General features: G+C 36.4%; 1 protein-coding gene across 5 annotated transcripts in view; it reads right to left on the bottom strand.

Moving 5' to 3' along the window:
* LOC126297991 (carbohydrate sulfotransferase 5-like) overlaps nt 1-20058 on the bottom strand; it is a 712441-nt gene that overhangs the window by 35708 nt on the left and 656675 nt on the right. For all 5 annotated transcript variants that reach the window (XM_049989306.1, XM_049989308.1, XM_049989304.1 and 2 more), the window contains 2 exons: nt 18273-18471; nt 8682-8861 (listed from right to left, as the gene is read on the bottom strand). In XM_049989306.1, coding sequence (XP_049845263.1) covers nt 8682-8861; nt 18273-18471 — 379 coding nt within the window. The remainder of the gene's footprint in view (nt 1-8681; nt 8862-18272; nt 18472-20058) is intronic.

Below are 20058 nucleotides of genomic sequence, written 5' to 3'. Positions count from 1 at the left end.
AACTTTGTGACTGAAATGTAATCAAAATATCTTGCCACAATGGAAAAGGCTTTGTTTTAATGACTACCATCCCAATTCACATATCATATTCATGACACTCTCTCCCCTATTTTGCAATAACACAAAATAAGCTTCTCTTCTCTGAACTTTTTTTATGTCCTCTGTCAATTATATCTGATAAGGATCTCACACAGAGCAGATATACTCCAGAACAGGATGGACAAGTGAAGTGTAGACAGTCTCTTTAGTAGACTTGTCACATATTCTAAGTGTTCTGCCAATAAAATGCAATATTTGGTTCACTTTTCCCACAGCATTATCTATGTTATTCATAATTGTAGTTCCTAAATACTTAGTTGAATAGACAGCCTTCAAATTTGCATGATTTACTATGTAACCAAAAGCAAAGAAGGGAAAGCAGAAAGGTGGAAGGAGAATATAGAGGGTCTATACAGGGGTGATGTTCTTGAGGACAATATTAGCAAAATGGAAGAGGATGTAGATGAAGATGGAATGGAAGATATGATACTGCATGAAGAGTTTGACAGAGCACTGAAAGACCTGAGTCGAAACAAGGCCCCTGGAGTAGACATCATTCCATTAGAACTACTGACAGCCTTGGAAGAGCCAGTCCTGACAAAACACTACCATCTGGTGAGCAAGATGTATGAGACAAGCAAAAAACCCTCAGATGTCAAGAAGAATATAGTAATTCCAATCCCAAAGAAAGCAGGTGTTGACAGATGTGAAAATTACCAAACTATCAGTTTAATAAGTCATAGCTGCAAAATACTAATGCAAATTCTTTACAGACTAATGAAAAAACTGGTAGAAGCCAACCTCGGGGAAGATCAGTTTGGATTCCATAGAAATATTGGAACATGTGAGGCAATACTGAGCCAATGACTTATCTTAGAAAATAGATTAAGGAAAGCCAAACCTACATTTCTAGCATTTGTAGACTTAGGGAAAGCTTTTGTCAATGTTGACAGGAATAATATCTTTCAAATTCTAAAGGTGACAGGGATAAAATACAGGGAGCAAAAGGCTATTAACAATTTTTACAGAAACCAGATGGCTGTTATAAGAGTCAAAGGACATGAAAGGGAAGCAGTGATTGGGAAGGGAGTGATACAGGGATGTAGCCTCTCCCCGATATTATTCAATCTGTATATTGAGCAAGCAGTAAAGGAAACAAAAGAAAAGTTCAGAGTAGACATAAAAATACATGGAGAAGAGATAAAAACTTTGAGGTTTGCCGATGACATCGTAATTTTGTCAGAGACAGCAAAGGACTCGAAGAGCACTTGAATGGAATGGACAGTGTCTTGAAAGGAGGGTATAAGATGAACATCAACAAAAGCAAAACGAGGATAATGGAATGTAGTCGAATTAAGTCAGGTGATGCTGAGGGAATTAGATTAGGAAATGAGACACTTAAAGTAGTAAAGGAGTTTTGCTATTTGGGGAGCAAAATAACTGATGATGGTCACAGTAAAGAGGATATAAAATGTAGACTGGCAGTGGCAAGGAAATCGTTTCTGAAGAAGAAGCATTTGTTAACATCAAGTATAGATTTAATGTCAGGAAGTCCTTTCTGAAAGTATTTGTGTGGAGTGTAGCCATGTATGGAAGTGAAACATGGACAATAAATAGTTTGGACAAGAAGAGAATAGAAGCTTTCAAAATGTGGTGCTACAGAAGAATGCTTAAGATTAGATGGGTAGATCACACAACTAATGAGGAGGTATTGAATAGAATTGGGGAGAAGAGGAGTTTGTGGCACAACTTGACTAGAAGAAAGGAATGGTTGGTAGGACATGTTCTTAGGCATCAAGTGATCACTAATTTAGTATTGGAGGACAGCGTGGAGGGTAAAAATCTAGAGGGAGACCATGAGATGAATACAATAAGCGGATTCAGAAGGATGTAGGTTGCATTAGGTACTGGGAGATGAAGAAGCTTGCACAGGATAGAGTAGCATGGAGAGCTGCATCAAACCAGTCTCAGGACTAAGACCACAACAACAACACAAAATTTAACAGATTCCTTTTAGTCATCATGTAGATGACCTCACACTTGTCATTGGTTAGAGTCAATTGTCACTCTTTGTACTAGACAGACATCTTGTCTAAATCATTATACAGTTGGTTTCGATCAATTCATCACTAGAAGATGGTAAATGAGAGCATCATCTGCAAACCATCTAACAGGGATGTTCAGACTATCTTCTACATCATTTATATAAATCAAGACCAGATAAAGGGCTTTCTTGGGGAATACTGTGTTTATATTCTGTTTTACTTGATGAATCCACAGCCACACAGTTCGATTAGAAGTTGCTTGTGAGGACTGGTGTCAAAAACTTTATGGAAATTTAAAAATATGGAATCAGTTTGATATCAAATGTCAATAAGCAACTAACCATGTTTCCCAAGAACAATATCATTCCATTACTTTCTTCAGGGTAATTCATAGTGTTTAAACATAGTATTTGTTCCAAAATCCTACTGCAAATCACCATCAGTGACATGGGTCTGGAATTCAGTGGATTACTTCTATTTTCTTTCTTGAATATTGTTGTGACCTGTACAAATTTCCAGTCTTTATACACAGATCTTTTGATGAACAAGCAGTTGTATATGTATATTGTATCAGCATACTCTTAAACGAACTGAGGCCTTGCATTTACTACATGATTTAAGCTCCTTCACTACATTCAAGATATCTACTTCTAAGTTAGTCATGTTGGCAGCTGTTCTTGATTTGAATTCTGGAATATTTACTTCATCTTCTTTGGTGATGGAATTTTGTAAAACTGTGTTTAGTAACTCTGCTTTAGTGGCACTGCCATTGGTAGTATTACCATTGCTATCGCACAGTGGAGATTTTGGTTGTCTCTTGCCAGCGGTGTACTTTACATACAGCCATTATATCTTTGAATTTTCTGCCAGATTTCTAGTCAGAGCTTTGTTGCAGAAACTGTTAAAAGCATCTAGCATTGAAGTTCATGCTAAGTTTCAAGATTCAGTGAAACATCACCAATCTTGGAGACTCTGCATTTTTTTAAGTGTGGCATGCTTTTTTCGTTGCTTCTGCACCAGAGTTCTGACCTGTTTTGTGTTTCATGGGAGACTGATACAAACAATTATTAATTTATTTGGTATGTATCTTTCAACTGTCTTCAATATTATTAAAGTTAAAGATTAAAGTTGTTTCTACTTAACAACTACTTCTTTCCTACAGAAGAATACTTGAACAGAAATAAACAATTAATACTTATTTATGATAACAAGTGTGTGTACAACTTTTGTTCAATTGACACATCCCACATCATAAACCTTATTGTGAATGTTGTCTGTAGGATACATAACTAAGAATGAAATTAACTAAACAACCTTCTGTGTCTATCTATCATAATTCCCTAGGTGAACTCAGCACTGGTTTTCGAAGCAGACACAGAGTGAGGTGACTCAATTGCTTACGGCAAATGCTGGGATGGTTCCTTTGAAAGGGCAAGGCTGATTTCCTTCCTCGACCTTGCCTAATCTGTGCTAGTCCTCCATCTCTAATGACCTCACTGTTGATGAGACATTAAACACTAATTTTCCACTTTCTTTCTTTGAAACACACACACTTCTATTTTTCAAAAATTCTCTCTCTTTTACATTTAAAGGAACCCCTTGCTTTGAAAGTCTTACATTCGTTCAAAAGTTTATTCTTAACATTAATTCTACATTTAGATCTATACCTACTTCTGTACTCTGCAAATTACCTTGCTGTATGTGGCAAAGGGTACTTTTTGCTTTGCATACTACTTTCATGTCACCCCTTTCCTGTAACAATGCAAATAGTTTGTGGGAAGAATGACTGATGGTAAGCCTCCATATCGGCTTGAATCTCCCTAATGTTCTCCTTGTGGTCTTCTCACGAGATATATGTACGAGGGACAAATATATTTTTTTATTCTTGTACAAACACGCACTCTCGGGGCTTTAACAATTAACTACATCACAATGCAGAATGCCTTTCTTGAAGCACCTGCCACTAGAGTTAGCTGATCATCTCTGTCACACTTTCATGCTTGCTAAATGAACCTGTAATGAAACATGCTGCTCGTCTTTGGATCATCTCAATTTCCTCTATCAGTCCTATCTGGTACAGATCCTATACTGATGAGCAATATGCAAATATTGTTTGAACAAATGTTTTGTAAGATATTCCCTTCAGTGATGGACTACATTTCCTGATGATTCTGGTACCTTCTTTGCTGACAGTTAATTTTATGAGGTCATTACATTTCAAATCTACTCCTAAATATTTTATGGAAGTAACTAATTCCAGTGATTGTTCTGCAAGAGGGTAATTGCATAATAAAAGGTCTTCTGTCCATGTATTCATAATACATTTCATTTGTTTATGTTGAGGGTCAATTGCAACTCCCTGCACCATGCATTAATCCTCTGCAGGTCTTCCTGCATTTCACAACAATTTTCTAGCATTGCATCTTTCCCATATATCTACATCTACATGATGTAGATATATCTACATCTACATGACTACTCTGCAATTCGCATTTAAGTGCTTGGCAGAGGGTTCATCGAACCACAATCATACTATCTCTCTACTATTCCACTCCCGAACAGCAAGCGGGAAAAACGAACACCTAAACCTGTCTGTTCGAGCTCTGATTTCTCTTATTTTATTTTGATGATCATTCCTACCTATGTAGGTTGGGCTCAACAAAATATTTTCGCATTCGGAAGAGAAAGTTGGTCACTGAAATTTCGTAAAAAGGTCTCGCCGCGACGAAAAACGTCTATGCTGTAATGACTTCCATCCCAACTCGTGTATCATATCTGCCACACACTCTCCCCTATTACGTGATAATACAAAACGAGCTGCCCTTTTTTGCACCCTTTCGATGTCCTCCGTCAATCCCACCTGGTAAGGAACCCACACCGTGCAGCAATATTCTAACAGAGGACGAACGAGTGTAGTGTAAGCTGTCTCTTTAGTGGACTTGTTGCATCTTCTAAGTGTCCTGCCAATGAAACGCAACCTTTGGCTCGCCTTCCCGACAATATTATCTATGTGGTCCTTCCAACTGAAGTTGCTCGTAATTTTAACACCCAGGTACTTAGTTGAATTGACAGCCTTGAGAATTGTACTATTTATCGAGTAATCGAATTCCAACGGATTTCTTTTGGAACTCATGTGGATCATCTCACACTTTTCGTTATTTAGCATCAACTGCCACCTGACACACCATACAGCAATCTTTTCTAAATCTCTTTGCAACTGATACTGGTCTTCGGACGACCTTACTAGACGGTAAATTACAGCATCATCTGCGAACAGTGTAAGAGAACTGCTCAGATTGTCACCCAGGTCATTTATATAGATCAGGAACAGTAGAGGTCCCAGGACGCTTCCCTGGGGAACACCTGATATCACTTCAGTTTTACTCGATGATTTGCCATCTATTACTACGAACTGCGACCTTCCTGACAGGAAATCACGAATCCAGTCGCACAACTGAGACGATACCCCATAGCTCCGCAGCTTGATTAGATGATGGCATCATACATGAAACACATATATGATGGCATCATACATGAAAAGCCTTCGGGAACTGTCAACATTATCTACTACGTCACTTATATATATTGTGAAAATTAATGGTTCTATAACACTCCCCTGGGGCACACCCAAAGCTATTTTTATGTCTGAAGACTTCTCTCTGTTCAGAACAACATGCTGTGTTCTGTTTTCTCAAAACTCTTCAACCGAATCACACAGTTTGTCTGATATTCTGTACACTTGCATTCTGTTCATTAGGCAGCAGTGCCAAACAGTATGAAATGCATTCTGGAAGTCAAGGAGCATGGTGTCTACCTGGGTGCCTGTATCTGCTTCTTTCTGGGTCTCACGGATGAACAGAGAAAGCTGGTTTCAGACAATCATTGTTTTTTGAACCCATGTTGGGTTGTAAAAAGGACTTTTTGGCTTCTAGAAATGTAATAATACCTGAACATAAAAAATATGTTATAAAATTCTACAACTGACTGACATCAGAGATATAGGCTTTGTGCACCTGGTCTTGAAAATGGGATTGACCTGTGCTTTGTTCTAATCACCAGGAACATTTCACTCTTCCACAGATCAGTGGTACACTGCTGCAAGAAGAAGGGTGAGTTTTTCACATACTCTACCTATTTGTATCCCATCAGATCCAGTGTCCTTTCCTATCAGACCCAATGTCCTTTCCCATCAGATCCAGTGTCCTTCCTTCTGTTGAGTGATTTCAGTTGCTTTTCTATCCCATAGTCAATTATTTCAATATTGGCCATTTCTTCATTTGTGTGACAATTTAAAGGAATCACTTCAGTGTGTTCTTCCTCTGTGAACCACACTGGGAAAAAGACTTTTAGTAAGGTTTTTTTTGTGTCATCCACAGTTTCAGTGCTATTATGGTCACAGAGACTCTTGACAAATGGCTTTGATCCATTTACTGAGTTAAAATATGACCAGAACATCCTATTATTATCATCTGTCAAGTTAGTAGACATAAGTTTACTTTCAAATTTGATGAATGCTTCATGCATGGCTCTCCTTACACTAATTTTGGCTTCATTTAATTTTTGTTGTCTGTGAAGCTTTGGCTAAGTTTAAATTGGCAGTGAAGGTCTCTCTGCTATCACAACAGTTTTTTAATATGGCTGTCAAACCACAGTCAGCCTTTCCATCCCTCACAACTTTTCTCTGCACAAAGCTGCCTGTAGTCTACTGCACTATGCTCTTTAATTTTGTCCATTGATATTTAACATTGATAGTGTTGGAGATGAAAGTCTTGTGCTGACTGCTCAGGTAATCTGAAATCCATTTCTTGTCACTCTTGCTAAGCAGAAAAATCTCCCTGCCCTTCTTTGTGTTTCTACTTACAGCTGTACTCAGTGATGTTTTAGTGGCCGTAAGATCACTGATTCCCTGCTCTATGCTGAATTGAAAAGTTTGGGTCTCTTTGTCTCCAGGTCTAAGATATTATCTTCACAAGATGTTTCTCTGGTTAATTGCTCAAGGCAATTTTTGGCCAAAGCACTTAGAACAATTTCACGCGGTTTTCCGTCCCTGCTATCCTACCTCATCACTTCTTTTCTTATTCTATAGATGTTAAGTTAAAATCTGCACCTGAAATCAGAAAAGTGATGCAAAATATTCTCCTAATGTCCCCTCAACTATTCTGCTACTGCTGCTGCTGAGGCAGGGATTCGATAAAAGCATCCATTGACCATGTTTGATCCACCTTTAACACTCGCCCCCACCCATTATTTTTCTCTGGTTATTTAGGCTAATCTCACTACATGTTATTGTATTTTTATGACTATAAAAATGCCTCCACCACCAGCCTTAAACCTATCTCTGCGATATACTGGGTGATCAAAAAGTCAGTATAAATTTGAAAACTGAATAAATCATGGAATAATGTAGATAGAGAGGTACAAATTGACACACATACTTGAAATGACATGGGGTTTTATTAGAACCAAAAAAATACAAAAGTTCAAAAAATGTCTGACAGATGGTGCTTCATCTCATCAGAATAGCAATAATTAGCATAACAAAGTAAGGCAAAGCAAAGATGATGCTCAACATGTCCACCATCATTCCTCAACAATACCTGTAGTCGAGGAATAATGTGAACAGCACTGTAAAGCATGTCCAGAGTTATGGTGCGGCATTGTCATTGGATATTGTCTTTCAGCATCCTTAGAGATGTCGATCGATCATGATACACTTGCGACTTCAGGTAACCCCAAAGCCAATAATCGCACGGACTGAGGTCTGGGGCCTGGGAGGCTAAGCATGACAAAAGTGGCGGCTGAGCACATGATCATCACCAAACGACGCATGCAAGAGATCTTTCACGTGTCTAGCAATATGGGGTGGTTCTAATAAAAACCCGTGTCATTCCAAGCATGTGTGCCAATTTTTACCTCTCTATCTACATTACTCCGTAGTTTATTAAGTTTTCAAATTTATACTGACTTTTTGATCACCCAGTACATTCCAATTGTAAATTAGAACTTAATTGCTATTGACGTCTGGTTCCAGACAATTTTATTTTTATCCTTGGACCTATGTAATCATTGTTACTGTTTACAGGCGAGATTAGTTCCAGGACCTTTCCATAGATGCTCTTTCATTTAACTAATACTATATTGACATTTTCTTTCTCCTGTCTTCTGTCACAAATGCTATTCTGCCTGGATTCAGATGGGATCTTATCAGGCCTGTGGTGGGATGTCTCTCTCCTAAAAGACCTATATTTGCATGCCAACATACTCCACTACCCTTTTTCATCTTGTTTCCTTTCAATCTGTTGGTAGGAAACACTCTTACAGTCTTTGTTGCACTGAATATGAGTTTTTAGTACGTATCTATTCATTCAAAATATTTTTTACTTTGTTAAATAATTTTATGCATTGTGAGACACAACAATATTTCATAAACATGAACCTTGAAACACAAAAATAGCTAAATAACTGTGCATTACAACTTTAAATCAACTACTTACAAAATACTTCTACAGAGAATGCCATTAAATAGCAATTGGCATATTGTGGAAATCTGAGTTTATAAGCATATCAGTATACTGATAAACTAAAAAAAGGACAAACCTGAAACGATTGGGATATTTTACAGCAAACTCCTTAGCAGATTCATAATCAGCAACGAGATCACTGCACAGAATCCTGGGTTCACTACAGTCAGGACTTCCCGGACACCATGAGCGATGCTTACGAGACTGCAAAGTGCCACGAGGATCACGCACCAGCAGCAAAACTCGTACATTCAGACTTAAAAGCACAAAGAAGTGGCAATTAATTTCCTCTCTGGTACAGTAAAGAAAAGTTAAGGAAACAATGTGATAACAGGTTTATCTGATCAATGAGAGAGAGAGATATTTTCATTAAAGCACTGGAAGCATCATATAGACAACTGGTTATTTAAACTGCAACACCATGAAGGATAGCAAATAATAAAATTTCATTCATTGTGTGTATACATTGTGGTAGGAAGAATGCATGATTAATTTTTTAGGTACAAAATTTAGTACACACATCAGCCATCTAGCAGCCACAAACAGCTCCAACTCAGCTAAGCATTGAGTCAAACTGAGCTTGGATGACATATACAGGTCTCTTCAATTCTGGGCCACTTCAATTTTATGCAAGAGTTGATCACTCTTAGAGGTTTTTGAATTGTGGTATGTCGGTCTTTTGCCAGCCCATTACCACATGTTTTCAATGTGTGAAGGACCAGTAGAATTTGCTGGCCAGGGCAGCAGACAAACACACACTGTATTAAGATTATAAGGACAGTGTGGGCATAATGAAGTTCTGTGCTATTTTATTGAAAGAAACCTTGAAATTATGCAACAGCCACTGGCCTTAACTCTTCATAAATGTAACACCTGTCTCAAAATTAGTGGCTATGTGAACCAGAGGTGATTGTGCCGTGTAACCAATGACATCCTCTAGCATCAGTTCAGGTGATGGTCTCATGTGACAATGATGAACACAATCTGGCAATGTTTGTTCTCCTTGGAGCCTCTGCACAAGGATATGTCCACTGTGATGCTGCAAGCAAATCTGGAACTCATATGAAATATGATGTGAAGCCACTCATGTATCAAGTGATGTCATCGGCTGCACCAATGTTGTGTACCTCTCCCTGCTGCTGAGTGAATGGAAGCCACAGCATCGGTTGCCATGCTAACAGTCTGTGGTGCTCCAGAAGTCAGGAACACTTGTCCTTCCGCAAACAAGCTCACTTACTGACAAAAGGTATCCGACATGACTGTATGATTTTGCACAGCCAGGCAATCAATATGTCTGCCCTCTCAAGCATTGGCTGTGTATGGCCATTGAACACCTGCATCACATTAACTATGGGTGCATTGACATTGTATCAGGATGAGCCAAGGGATTCCACTTGACATGAATGGCAATTTACAAGAATGATGACCATGGCTGCTGTTGAGTTCTGGCATGGGCTAGTTGACATTTCTCCTTTTACATGAGGCATAAAATGATATTCTCACAAACAAACAACTTTCAAATGCAATTTTGGGATGAGAAATGTGCTGTGTAACCTTTCCTTACATACAAAACATAAATGGTGTAATTTGCAATATATTTTGTGCAGTTGTGCTGGAATGGCAATCATTTGCATATACAGGCACAGTGTACTTCATGCCAATCTGATGTTTGTTGCATGCCGTCTTCACAGTGTTGCAGTTTTAATGGCCAGCGAAGTATATTCCTATCGACACATAACTCACATGTCTACAGATAAACCACAGAATTATTGTTAAATCTCTTTCTTTTAGTACAGAAATAAATTTAGTGCCATAATTTTATGGATTTTTGCTACATACAGGCACATATTAACAGACAAAGTGAGTAGTTAGAACACTCAAATCTTTTGTCTGCAAGCTCATAAATGAGAGCAACATAGACTAATTAATGAGTTTTGCTTTAAAAAATGGTGACACTAATAATTGTACACAAACACATATTTCAGTAAACCATATGACTCTTTTTCAGCTCTTGAATAATCAATATACAATCCATGTAATTGCAATGAAACTTTGGCAAGTTGTTCAGCACATATCTACTTAGTTTTCTGAACTGGTGCAACCATTTTAACAACAGGTGATCTGTATCATTTCAACAATGAAATTTTAGCAAGTTTTTGTGTGTAGGCCCACAACAATTTCTGACTTAATACATCCAGCTTACAATAGGTGGTGTGTCAGCCATTTTAACAAAGGTATATATTTCACATTGTTTAGCAGTTGTTCTTGTGTTGTCAGTGTATGAGTGTGCATGCATGGCATAACTGAATTGAATGAAATGCAAACAGCAACATTTCAGTTTGTGTGTGACATAACAAGTGGAGCTGATCATGAAACTCCAATAGTCAGTCAACATAACATAACAGATCTCACATGCATTTTATTTTCTTTGTCCAGATGATTTTGTATTAGTCATCACAAATTATTATTTTTACTGTAAAATCAATTATGGCAGCCACATAAAAAGTGAATGGCTGACCTACATCTAAAGCCTGAGAGAAAAAGACATCACGAGCTTCAGTAACAAGAAAGCAACCAGAAGCAAGACTGGAAACATTTAGAGTATGCAGTGCTGAAGCCCATTTGTCTGAAAGAAACAAGCAATGTGATGAAATACTGGAAACTGCTCAAGGAACACTGCATGCTGATTTACATCTTGGTGTGTGCCATTATTATGCTAACTATGACTGCAGTCTTCATCCAGTGTGATTACTGGAAAAAATGGAATAAATTGTGTGTGCCCAGCAGTGCTCCCACATTTAAGACTGAAAAACCAGTGCCGTGCTGCATGGCTGGGAAATTGGACCTGCCAGAATCGCATTCACTACCCAAATCATTATCGATGTTGATATCAGGTGACACAAACCAACTGAAACATTTCTTGCTGAGCATACACAAGTAAAATTCATGTTTTTAAATGACATCATTTGGTGCAACAAATATCATGCATAAGAATTACATGACAAAATTCAAGGTGCAAGGACAAATTTTTCACGATCAATGATCACTGCCACCATTCACAAATTTCTCCAAATTTATTTCACTGATGAGCAAATAAAGCAACACTATTGATTCAATACTGGCACTAAACCAGGAACTGCTGCTACCTTTAAAACTTTATATGGTGAACACAATAAATTAATTCAGTTTTTCAGAACTGCAGTTGAGTAAATGCTAGCTGATGATGACAAAATTGTAGTCAGAGCTGACAAAACACGTAACAGACAACATGAAAGACAGTTCAATGTACCAACAACTGATGAAGTGGCAGTCATTTCAGTTGGTGAAGAATTTAACTAATGTGGTACAATTCTTCATTGCAGAAATGACGATGTTCAGAAAGTTTCAGAAACTCATCACTCATATGTGGACTACAGTATCCAGTTTTATTTTGGCAAGGAGAAGCTATCATCTCAACGTCAAACCGAGGAATCAACAAATAGACAAGGGAACAAATAAGAAAGACAGAAGTATGAATTATTATTTATACTGATTGATGATTTCATGAAAACACAGAAAATCATATTTTGAAATGTTGTTTCATCAATAGATTAGCTATATGTATGCAAAAATCAAAACCCAACAACTCATTTACATTCAATTAAATCAAACTAAGTTGTATTCTAATCAGGGCGTTCATTTAAGTGATGCAGTTGTTAATGTTGGCAATATGAACCCTGATGAATTGGGAAAAATCGTCATACTACTGGCCATTTTTACAGTGAGTCCATGGCTCATGCATGGCTATGCATGCAATGCAATAACATATGTTCATGCATACAACCACCCAGGTTAGATTATCTCATTCACATACAATCATATGTGGGCTGATATAGAAGTACTTTTGTTAACTGGACAATCGTCTTCAGATGGTCATGATATTTACATATTTTTATTCAAACAAAAATTGAAATCTTTAATTAATTTAATTGTCAAGCCTCATGTTTTTGGAGAGATACAATTTAGAATGTATTCCACTGAATGACAAAAAAAAGGGGGGATGGCCACATGCACACATTTTGATCTGGTTGATCAAAAAAGTCACACCACATCAAACTGATCAAGTCATCTCAGCAGAAATGCAACATGTTAACACTAATGCTGAATTATTTGAAGTCATAACCAACAACATGATTCATGGTCCACATGGCTTACTCAACAACAATTCACCATGCACATCTGTTGGGAAATTCATGAAGTGATACCCAAGAGACTTACTTGCTGAGACTATCAGTGACATTGCTGTATATCCTCTTTATCAGTGATGGTCAAGTGAAGACAGTGGCAAATTCATAATTTTAATAGTACAGAGCAGTGATGCTGAAGTCAGTAATCATTGAGTTGTACCATAGTGACAGGTGCTCTTGAAAGCGTACATAGTAAACATCAATGTCAAGTATTGCAGTTTGGTAATATTGATCAAATACATTTGCAAATATGTTAATAAAGGATGTAATATGGCAATTTTGGAGTGAGAAATTCAACTGTGTCTCTCAATGAAACTTATTGCTACTAACTGCCACACTACATTAGTAGCAAAGGTGGAGTACAGTGCACTTTATCATTTCCAATCCGTGCACAACATCCAACAGCTGTTTACGGGCCGAGCACCTTGATGGACATATTTGTGCTTCAATACAGAAAATGCACATGCAATGGCATTGTCACCGCCTTCAACACTGTTAACTCCACTGTTCTCACTGTGTGAATATGACAACATACCGAGCGAGGTGGTGCAGTGGCTAGCACACTGGACTCGCATTCGGGAGGACGACGATTCCATCCCGTGTCCGGCCATCTTGATTTAGGTTTTCCGTGATTTCCCTGAATCGTTATAGGCAAATGCCGGGATGGTTCCTTTGAAACGACACGGCCGACTTCCTTCCCCGTCCTTCCCTAATCCGATGAGACCGATGACCTCGTTGTCTGGTCTTCTCCCTGAAGCAACCCAACCCAACCCAATATGACAACATAAGATGTTACTTCATCCTGAAGTGTGAACAAACAACACATGGAATGCAACGGCGAACAAGTTTCAGTATTACAAACAAGGTAAAGCCGTCACAGAGCAACTCAATTATATTTGACCATCATATTGGGCCATCTGTATGCTATTCACCCAAACAATGCAGAATGCTATAACTTGCAATTACTATTAATCAACATATGTGGACCAACAATGAGAAGAACTGAGACCAGTAAACAATCAAGAATGTGTCACTTATAACGAAGCTTGCCAAGAAGTGAATGTCTGAGAAATGATGCAGAGTGGGACACTTCAGTCACTGATGCATCAAAAACAGCTGAACCACAACAAATATGCACATAATCTGCAATCATATTGAAAATGTGCTTCCTATTCATCTCTGAGAAAAATGCAAAGACTATATGAATAAAGACATCTTACATTGTTTCCCTCTATGAATAAGAATCTGGACACTCAATTCACATGAAATATATATAACGTGGCATTGGTTTGAATTAAGTAAACTGGCAATTGCTAACATAGCACTTGTACATTTGGTAATGGCCGTGCTGAATTGATCTGAAAATGGCCTTTTCAATTGTGGTTTACTATCAGAAACACAATTTGATGCTGGTGAATAAGGTACAATTGTTCAAATGAAACTTTCAAAATTTGTTCCAAAACAATGCATACCATATGACAGAATTATGGATGAAATTACAAGCCAAAATTGCAGGTTGTATTTCCTAGATGTGCCTGGAAGCACAGGCCAAACTTTTCTTATTTCACTTATTTTGGAAACCATATGCTTATGAAAAAATATTGCACTGGCAACTGCATTCTCTGAAATTGCAGCAACACTTCTGGATGATGGCCCAACAGTGCATTCAGCACTGAAATTGGAAATGAATCTGAAAATCAATGAGACACCAACACAAAATATCAACAAAAAATTCTGAAACAGGTTAAGTACTCCAATCAACTAACTACATAGAACAAATGTACTGTGGTGTGCAAGAAAGCACTGGAAGTGCTTCATCATGCACTCAAAGGCATGAGAGGAAATGAATGGCTCTTCAGTGGAGCATTAGCTTTATTTTCTGGTAATTTTCAACAAACTCTAGCAGTCATACTGCATCCAGCAGCCACTGATAAAGTTACTGCATGTCTCACATAATCTGTTTTATATGGTCACACATAAAAAATTGACTTTGAAGACCAATATACATGTATGACTACAACATGGTGCATCTGCTGATTGTTTTGTACAATATTTGTTGATATTGGGTATGGGAAAATGGCAATTGATGAATCCACACAATTTTGCACATTGCCAACAAACTTCTGTAAAATTACAAGAAGCACACATGAGTTCGTTCACAAAATTTTCCAAATATCACACTGTATTAACAAAATAATTATGAGTGGCTCACTGTATGTGATATATTAAGAGGCTAAAAACAATGGCAACAATGCCATCAAGCTCAATATTCACAATGAGATACCAAGCAAAGTGACAACATATCAGCCCATTAATACTGTAATGAATCAAAACTAAGTTGTTACTTATCCAACTGAATTCTTGAATTCACTTGATTTGTAAGGGGTGTCACCACATATTTTAATATTAAAAACTGACATGCCCATCATTTCTGTGAAACATAAATCCACAACTTTGCAATGGTGCCAAGTTTTCAGAGGGAAAGGTGATGAAAAATATCATCAAAACTACAATTTTAAGCAAAAAATTTGCAGGAGTAAATGTACTGTTGCCATGTATCTCAATGATTTTGACAGGCATGCCTTTTGAATTCAGGTGCAGTTCCTGGTGTTACTCACATCTGCAGTGACTATCAAGAAATCACAGGGACAATTGCTATGAGTGTTTGGACTAAATCTTGCAGTGCTTCTCACATAGGCATCCGTATGTGGCCTGTTCACTTGTCAGAAAACCCTTCTGATTTATTTTTGTATGCATCAGACAGACATAACAAAATTTGTTGTGTGCCCAAAAGGCCTTTGACAATCAGAATTTACACACAAACACTTTCATCTTTGACTGGAACTACAACACCTGCTTTGTACTCGCAAGTGGTGTATAAATATCTTACAAATTAAAATTATTATATGAAACATCTGTATGAATTGCCTTTGATAAAAGCAAAGAAGGTGTCTAGTTTTAATGTTGATAGTCTGTATGATTTTAAGTAGCAGTTGAGGTCACAGGCAAGGCCTAATCCAGTGAACTGAATATGTGTGCAAAACCAGTAGTTCTTGATTTATATTCAGATTTACATCCCTTGTTGTTATCTGCATAAAGTATGCTTATTGGTGATGATTTGGAGAAAGGAAATGGTGTCCACTTCTATACTTTTAATTTTTGTAATATGTCAGTGGTAGAGATATTTCCCTCTGTTGGTTGTCAATCAATGTTTTTCTGTGCCTTCTTTTCCCTTACTTACTAGTTTTTTCTTCTGAAGCAGAATTCATTTATACCTAAAGATAAGCAAATACCATATTTACTTTCAATGCTATAGCGATGTGTAAGATTTTTTAACATTTAATTTTCTTAGAAAAGACAGGAGTAACATTTCAAAATATAAAAGTCTATGGTTCAGAAACCAGGAACTTCTGCCAAGACCATTTAGAAAATCCCTGGTAGACCATAGAATTACCTAGATATGTTAAATTGCAGTCACTGTCTTTCTTAAGAATGGAAAAAGGTCTTCACATGGATGAACTCAAATATATACTTCATTATTGCATCCATCTAAGAGAGAACAAATACAATGCTTCAACTCAAAAACATGCACTACCAATATTAACAGCATTAACCAAGTTACTTTGTGTAAGCTGCACCTGTTTTGAAACCACAGAAAGCTAACAGATCATTATTTTACTTCAATAAATAAATTATTTAATACATCTCTTAATGTAATAGCTGGGTTTTCTATTATTTATCTCCCCCTCTTTTTTTTAAAAAAAAAATCTGTTCATCAATGAATTTATATTATAAATTAAAAATTAAGTGCTCACTCACACCTTTTCATGGTTCTAAATTATATAACATAATTTTCTCACATGTGGCTCTTCAGGACCTTCATTTTTTTATCCTGAGATTAAGGCACATGGACTAAAAGTCATCTCACTCAGATTTAATAAGCATTTCTTTTTGCATCTCTCACATTCAGAGTTCCAGAAATGTGAAGAAAACTGAAATAAAAATAGAAAAAGAAGACTCACACACTTAGATTTAAGCTACTGTATTAATTTAAAACAGTTATTGTGCTCTGAGAACCTACGTACAACTGGTACTGATATCATTAGTGAAGTTCCTGCAGCATGAAGGTTTTTCCTCATTAGTGCAGATGTAATACCCTTATAAAATTTGAAATATAAAAGGCTTTTCATGTTACCTGTTTAGTAACACCTATATTTAACATAAGATGAAACAAAGTAAATGTTGGTACATCTGAAGCATGGCACATAAAAGTAAAGTAGATGGCAAACACTGTAATTACAGAACTTCATGTTCAGAAATGCGGAATCATGAGGAGTAACAAACTACCGACTTTCATGCAAACTTAGTATACAGTTAAAACAATTGTTGAAGTGGACAACATTGATGTAGTTAAGTTAATAATCTGTTATTGTAAAAATCTTTTAGAAGCAACTGATGCAAGCCTACATGACAATAGAGTTGACAACAGTCTGCCTACATGTTTTCTCTGTATTACATGGTAACTGTAGCTGTTATCCTACTTGTCTCACATTATCATTATTTTTCTCTTTTGTCTTTGCTGTTTATACATTTATTTTGACCTTTATTAATAATTTATTCTATCTTTCACTTTTCTCCCCACAAATGACTATACTTTATAGACAGTTTTGGAAGTGTTGATGGAGAAAATTGACCAAGAGGTAATGCAATTCCTATTTTCAGTTATATGGGAACTTAATAGTCATGAAGTAAGTCCTATAAGCCACCTAATGAACAAAGGTACTAGCTCATGTCTTGTGACATGTGAGCACTGAAATTTATCATAAAGAAGTTACTATTCTACATGATGTCACTACTTAATAAAACCTGAATCACCAGACATTCTGTTCAGTGAATAGTAACAATGCTGATAAAAAAGAACCTGAGGAATAACATATGTGGAAATCTATTATTCCTAATTGGCATGCTGATTAACAGTTTCACTCTCTCATCAAAGCCTGAAAGGCAAAGACTATAAAAGACAACAGAATGTTATTTATCATTTGATCATGAATATCCATCACTGTATACCATTTTCTGAGCTACTTAGTGTATGTTTCCTCTAAATTCATCTTTGGGGAAATCCTTACTTAAAAAAAAAAAGACAGAAAGAAATACCCAGCTGCCAATTGCAGTCATATATGACTGATAATCTAAAAGAAGCTTGTTTAGGATTGCTACCTAAGAAGTTTTAGAACAAGCAAAGCAATATATGTTTTCAGATGATTATTTGGAGAAGGTCATATGGTCTCTACAGAAAAACTTTTAATGTTACTGTAAATTATCAAAATTAACTGTAATGTGTTGCCTACACTGCCTTTTATCAAATATTCTTAAAATGACCATACAATAACTAATGGCATTAAAAACAAACAGATTTATAAGAATATGCTAGAACTCACCTTTTGTCAGCAAGAAGGCGTTCAGCAAGGCTTAACTTTAGTCGTACAGTCTTCATGCTCTGAAATGGGAAGAGTCGACAGAATGGGTTTAGGAATTCTGGCAGCCAGCACAATGAAGGGTGCTGCTGACATTGCTCCCACAGCCGAGTATTGTGGGTAAATAACCACACATGATATTTTCCGTATTCGAGGTAGTGATCTGAAATTATACATAGAGTTTCACTGCATTGCTTAAGGAGGAATATTTTTTAAAGTTAAAACAGTTTGTAAACTGTGACCTATAAAGATTTTTTTCCTATGTTTTTATTTATTTATGTGATGCACGAGATGTTGATACACTGAAATACCTCAGTATCTCAACACAATAACATTTCAGTATCACTTATTATCAGCATATAAACATAATATTCAAGCCACAGATAAAATATTCTTACTGCCATTAAGGATAAACAATCTGAGGTTCTGCCAACTAACATGGAAAAAAATTAATTTTATTTAGCAAGTTTTAGTGTTGGCAGTTTTTCTTTTTTCAGCAGATGCATGCCAAGAAAGTGCATGAGGAAACATGCTGAAAGAGGGAAAATTGATGACATTCAATCATTGCAACAGCTATCATAGTATTCACATGACAGGGTTTGGAGGAAGCAAAAATATCCATATCAAGATGGTCAGAAATTTTTCGCAAAGCCTGAGATACAGTTATGATGAAATATTTAGGTCAACAATACAGTGATTTTAAATGTGAACATTTTTGTTAAGGCTTTACTGTGACTGTTACTTATATCAAATGATACAATGAATTTACTGTTATCAATAACTGTTTATTTATTTCCATGGTGTGTTTTGGATATTTAAACCTTCATCATCAGGTGAGCTTATTTGTATGAATTTGGGATATATACCCTATGACTTCAAGAATAGTGATATGACACTGATTATAACACTGACAGGAGTGAATATCGAACCAAATGAAACAACAAGTTTACTGTTACTGATCACAATTTATTTAATTCACTAATGAGTTTCAGAGGTTTAAACCTCCATCATCTGGTGGATTCATGTGGGTTAATATGACATGTAAGAGTTGTGTGAAGACTTTCTTTCAGTACAAGGCTCATAGTTTTTTATTTATTTATTTATTTATTTATTTATTTATTAGCCCTGTAGATCGTACAATTTGTACAGCAAAGCATATTATGATAGAGGACAATTCAATTTGAAAATTATGATAAGATGGTGTATGATGACAGTAGTGGTACATAACTCACATAGCAGAATAAATATAGGATACATAGACAAAATATAAAAAAGGTGGTGTGTGGTGAGAGACGACAGTGGTGGTACATACTACACATAGCAGAATACATATAAAAGATACAGACAGAATATGAATAACATAAATAATTAAAGTGTCTTTCTAAGTAGAAATACCTACAAGTGAGTAGACATCTTATTACAGGTAATTAAAGTTTTGTGGTACATACTTCATATAGCAGAATACATGTATGAGATACAGACAGAATATAAATAAGATATAATAATTAAATTATCTTCCTAAGCAGAAATTTCTGCAAGTGAATAAACAGCTTATTACAAGTACTTAAAATTTTGTTTCAAGAAATTCATTTATGGAACAGAAACAGTGATTTTGTAGTAATTCCTTTTATTTAATTCTCATTATTTTTGGGTTTTTGCTTGTTTTTATGTCTGTTGGCAGGTGGTTGTAGATTTTAATGCCCTACACTTAACCACATTCACATGTAATTGTGTGTTGTGAGCTACAATT

This window comes from Schistocerca gregaria, chromosome X (genome assembly GCF_023897955.1).
Source record: "Schistocerca gregaria isolate iqSchGreg1 chromosome X, iqSchGreg1.2, whole genome shotgun sequence".
Classification (NCBI taxonomy): Eukaryota; Metazoa; Arthropoda; class Insecta; order Orthoptera; family Acrididae; genus Schistocerca; species Schistocerca gregaria.
Note: the sequence above shows the minus strand (reverse complement) of the source record. Positions and strands in the feature narration are given on the sequence as shown.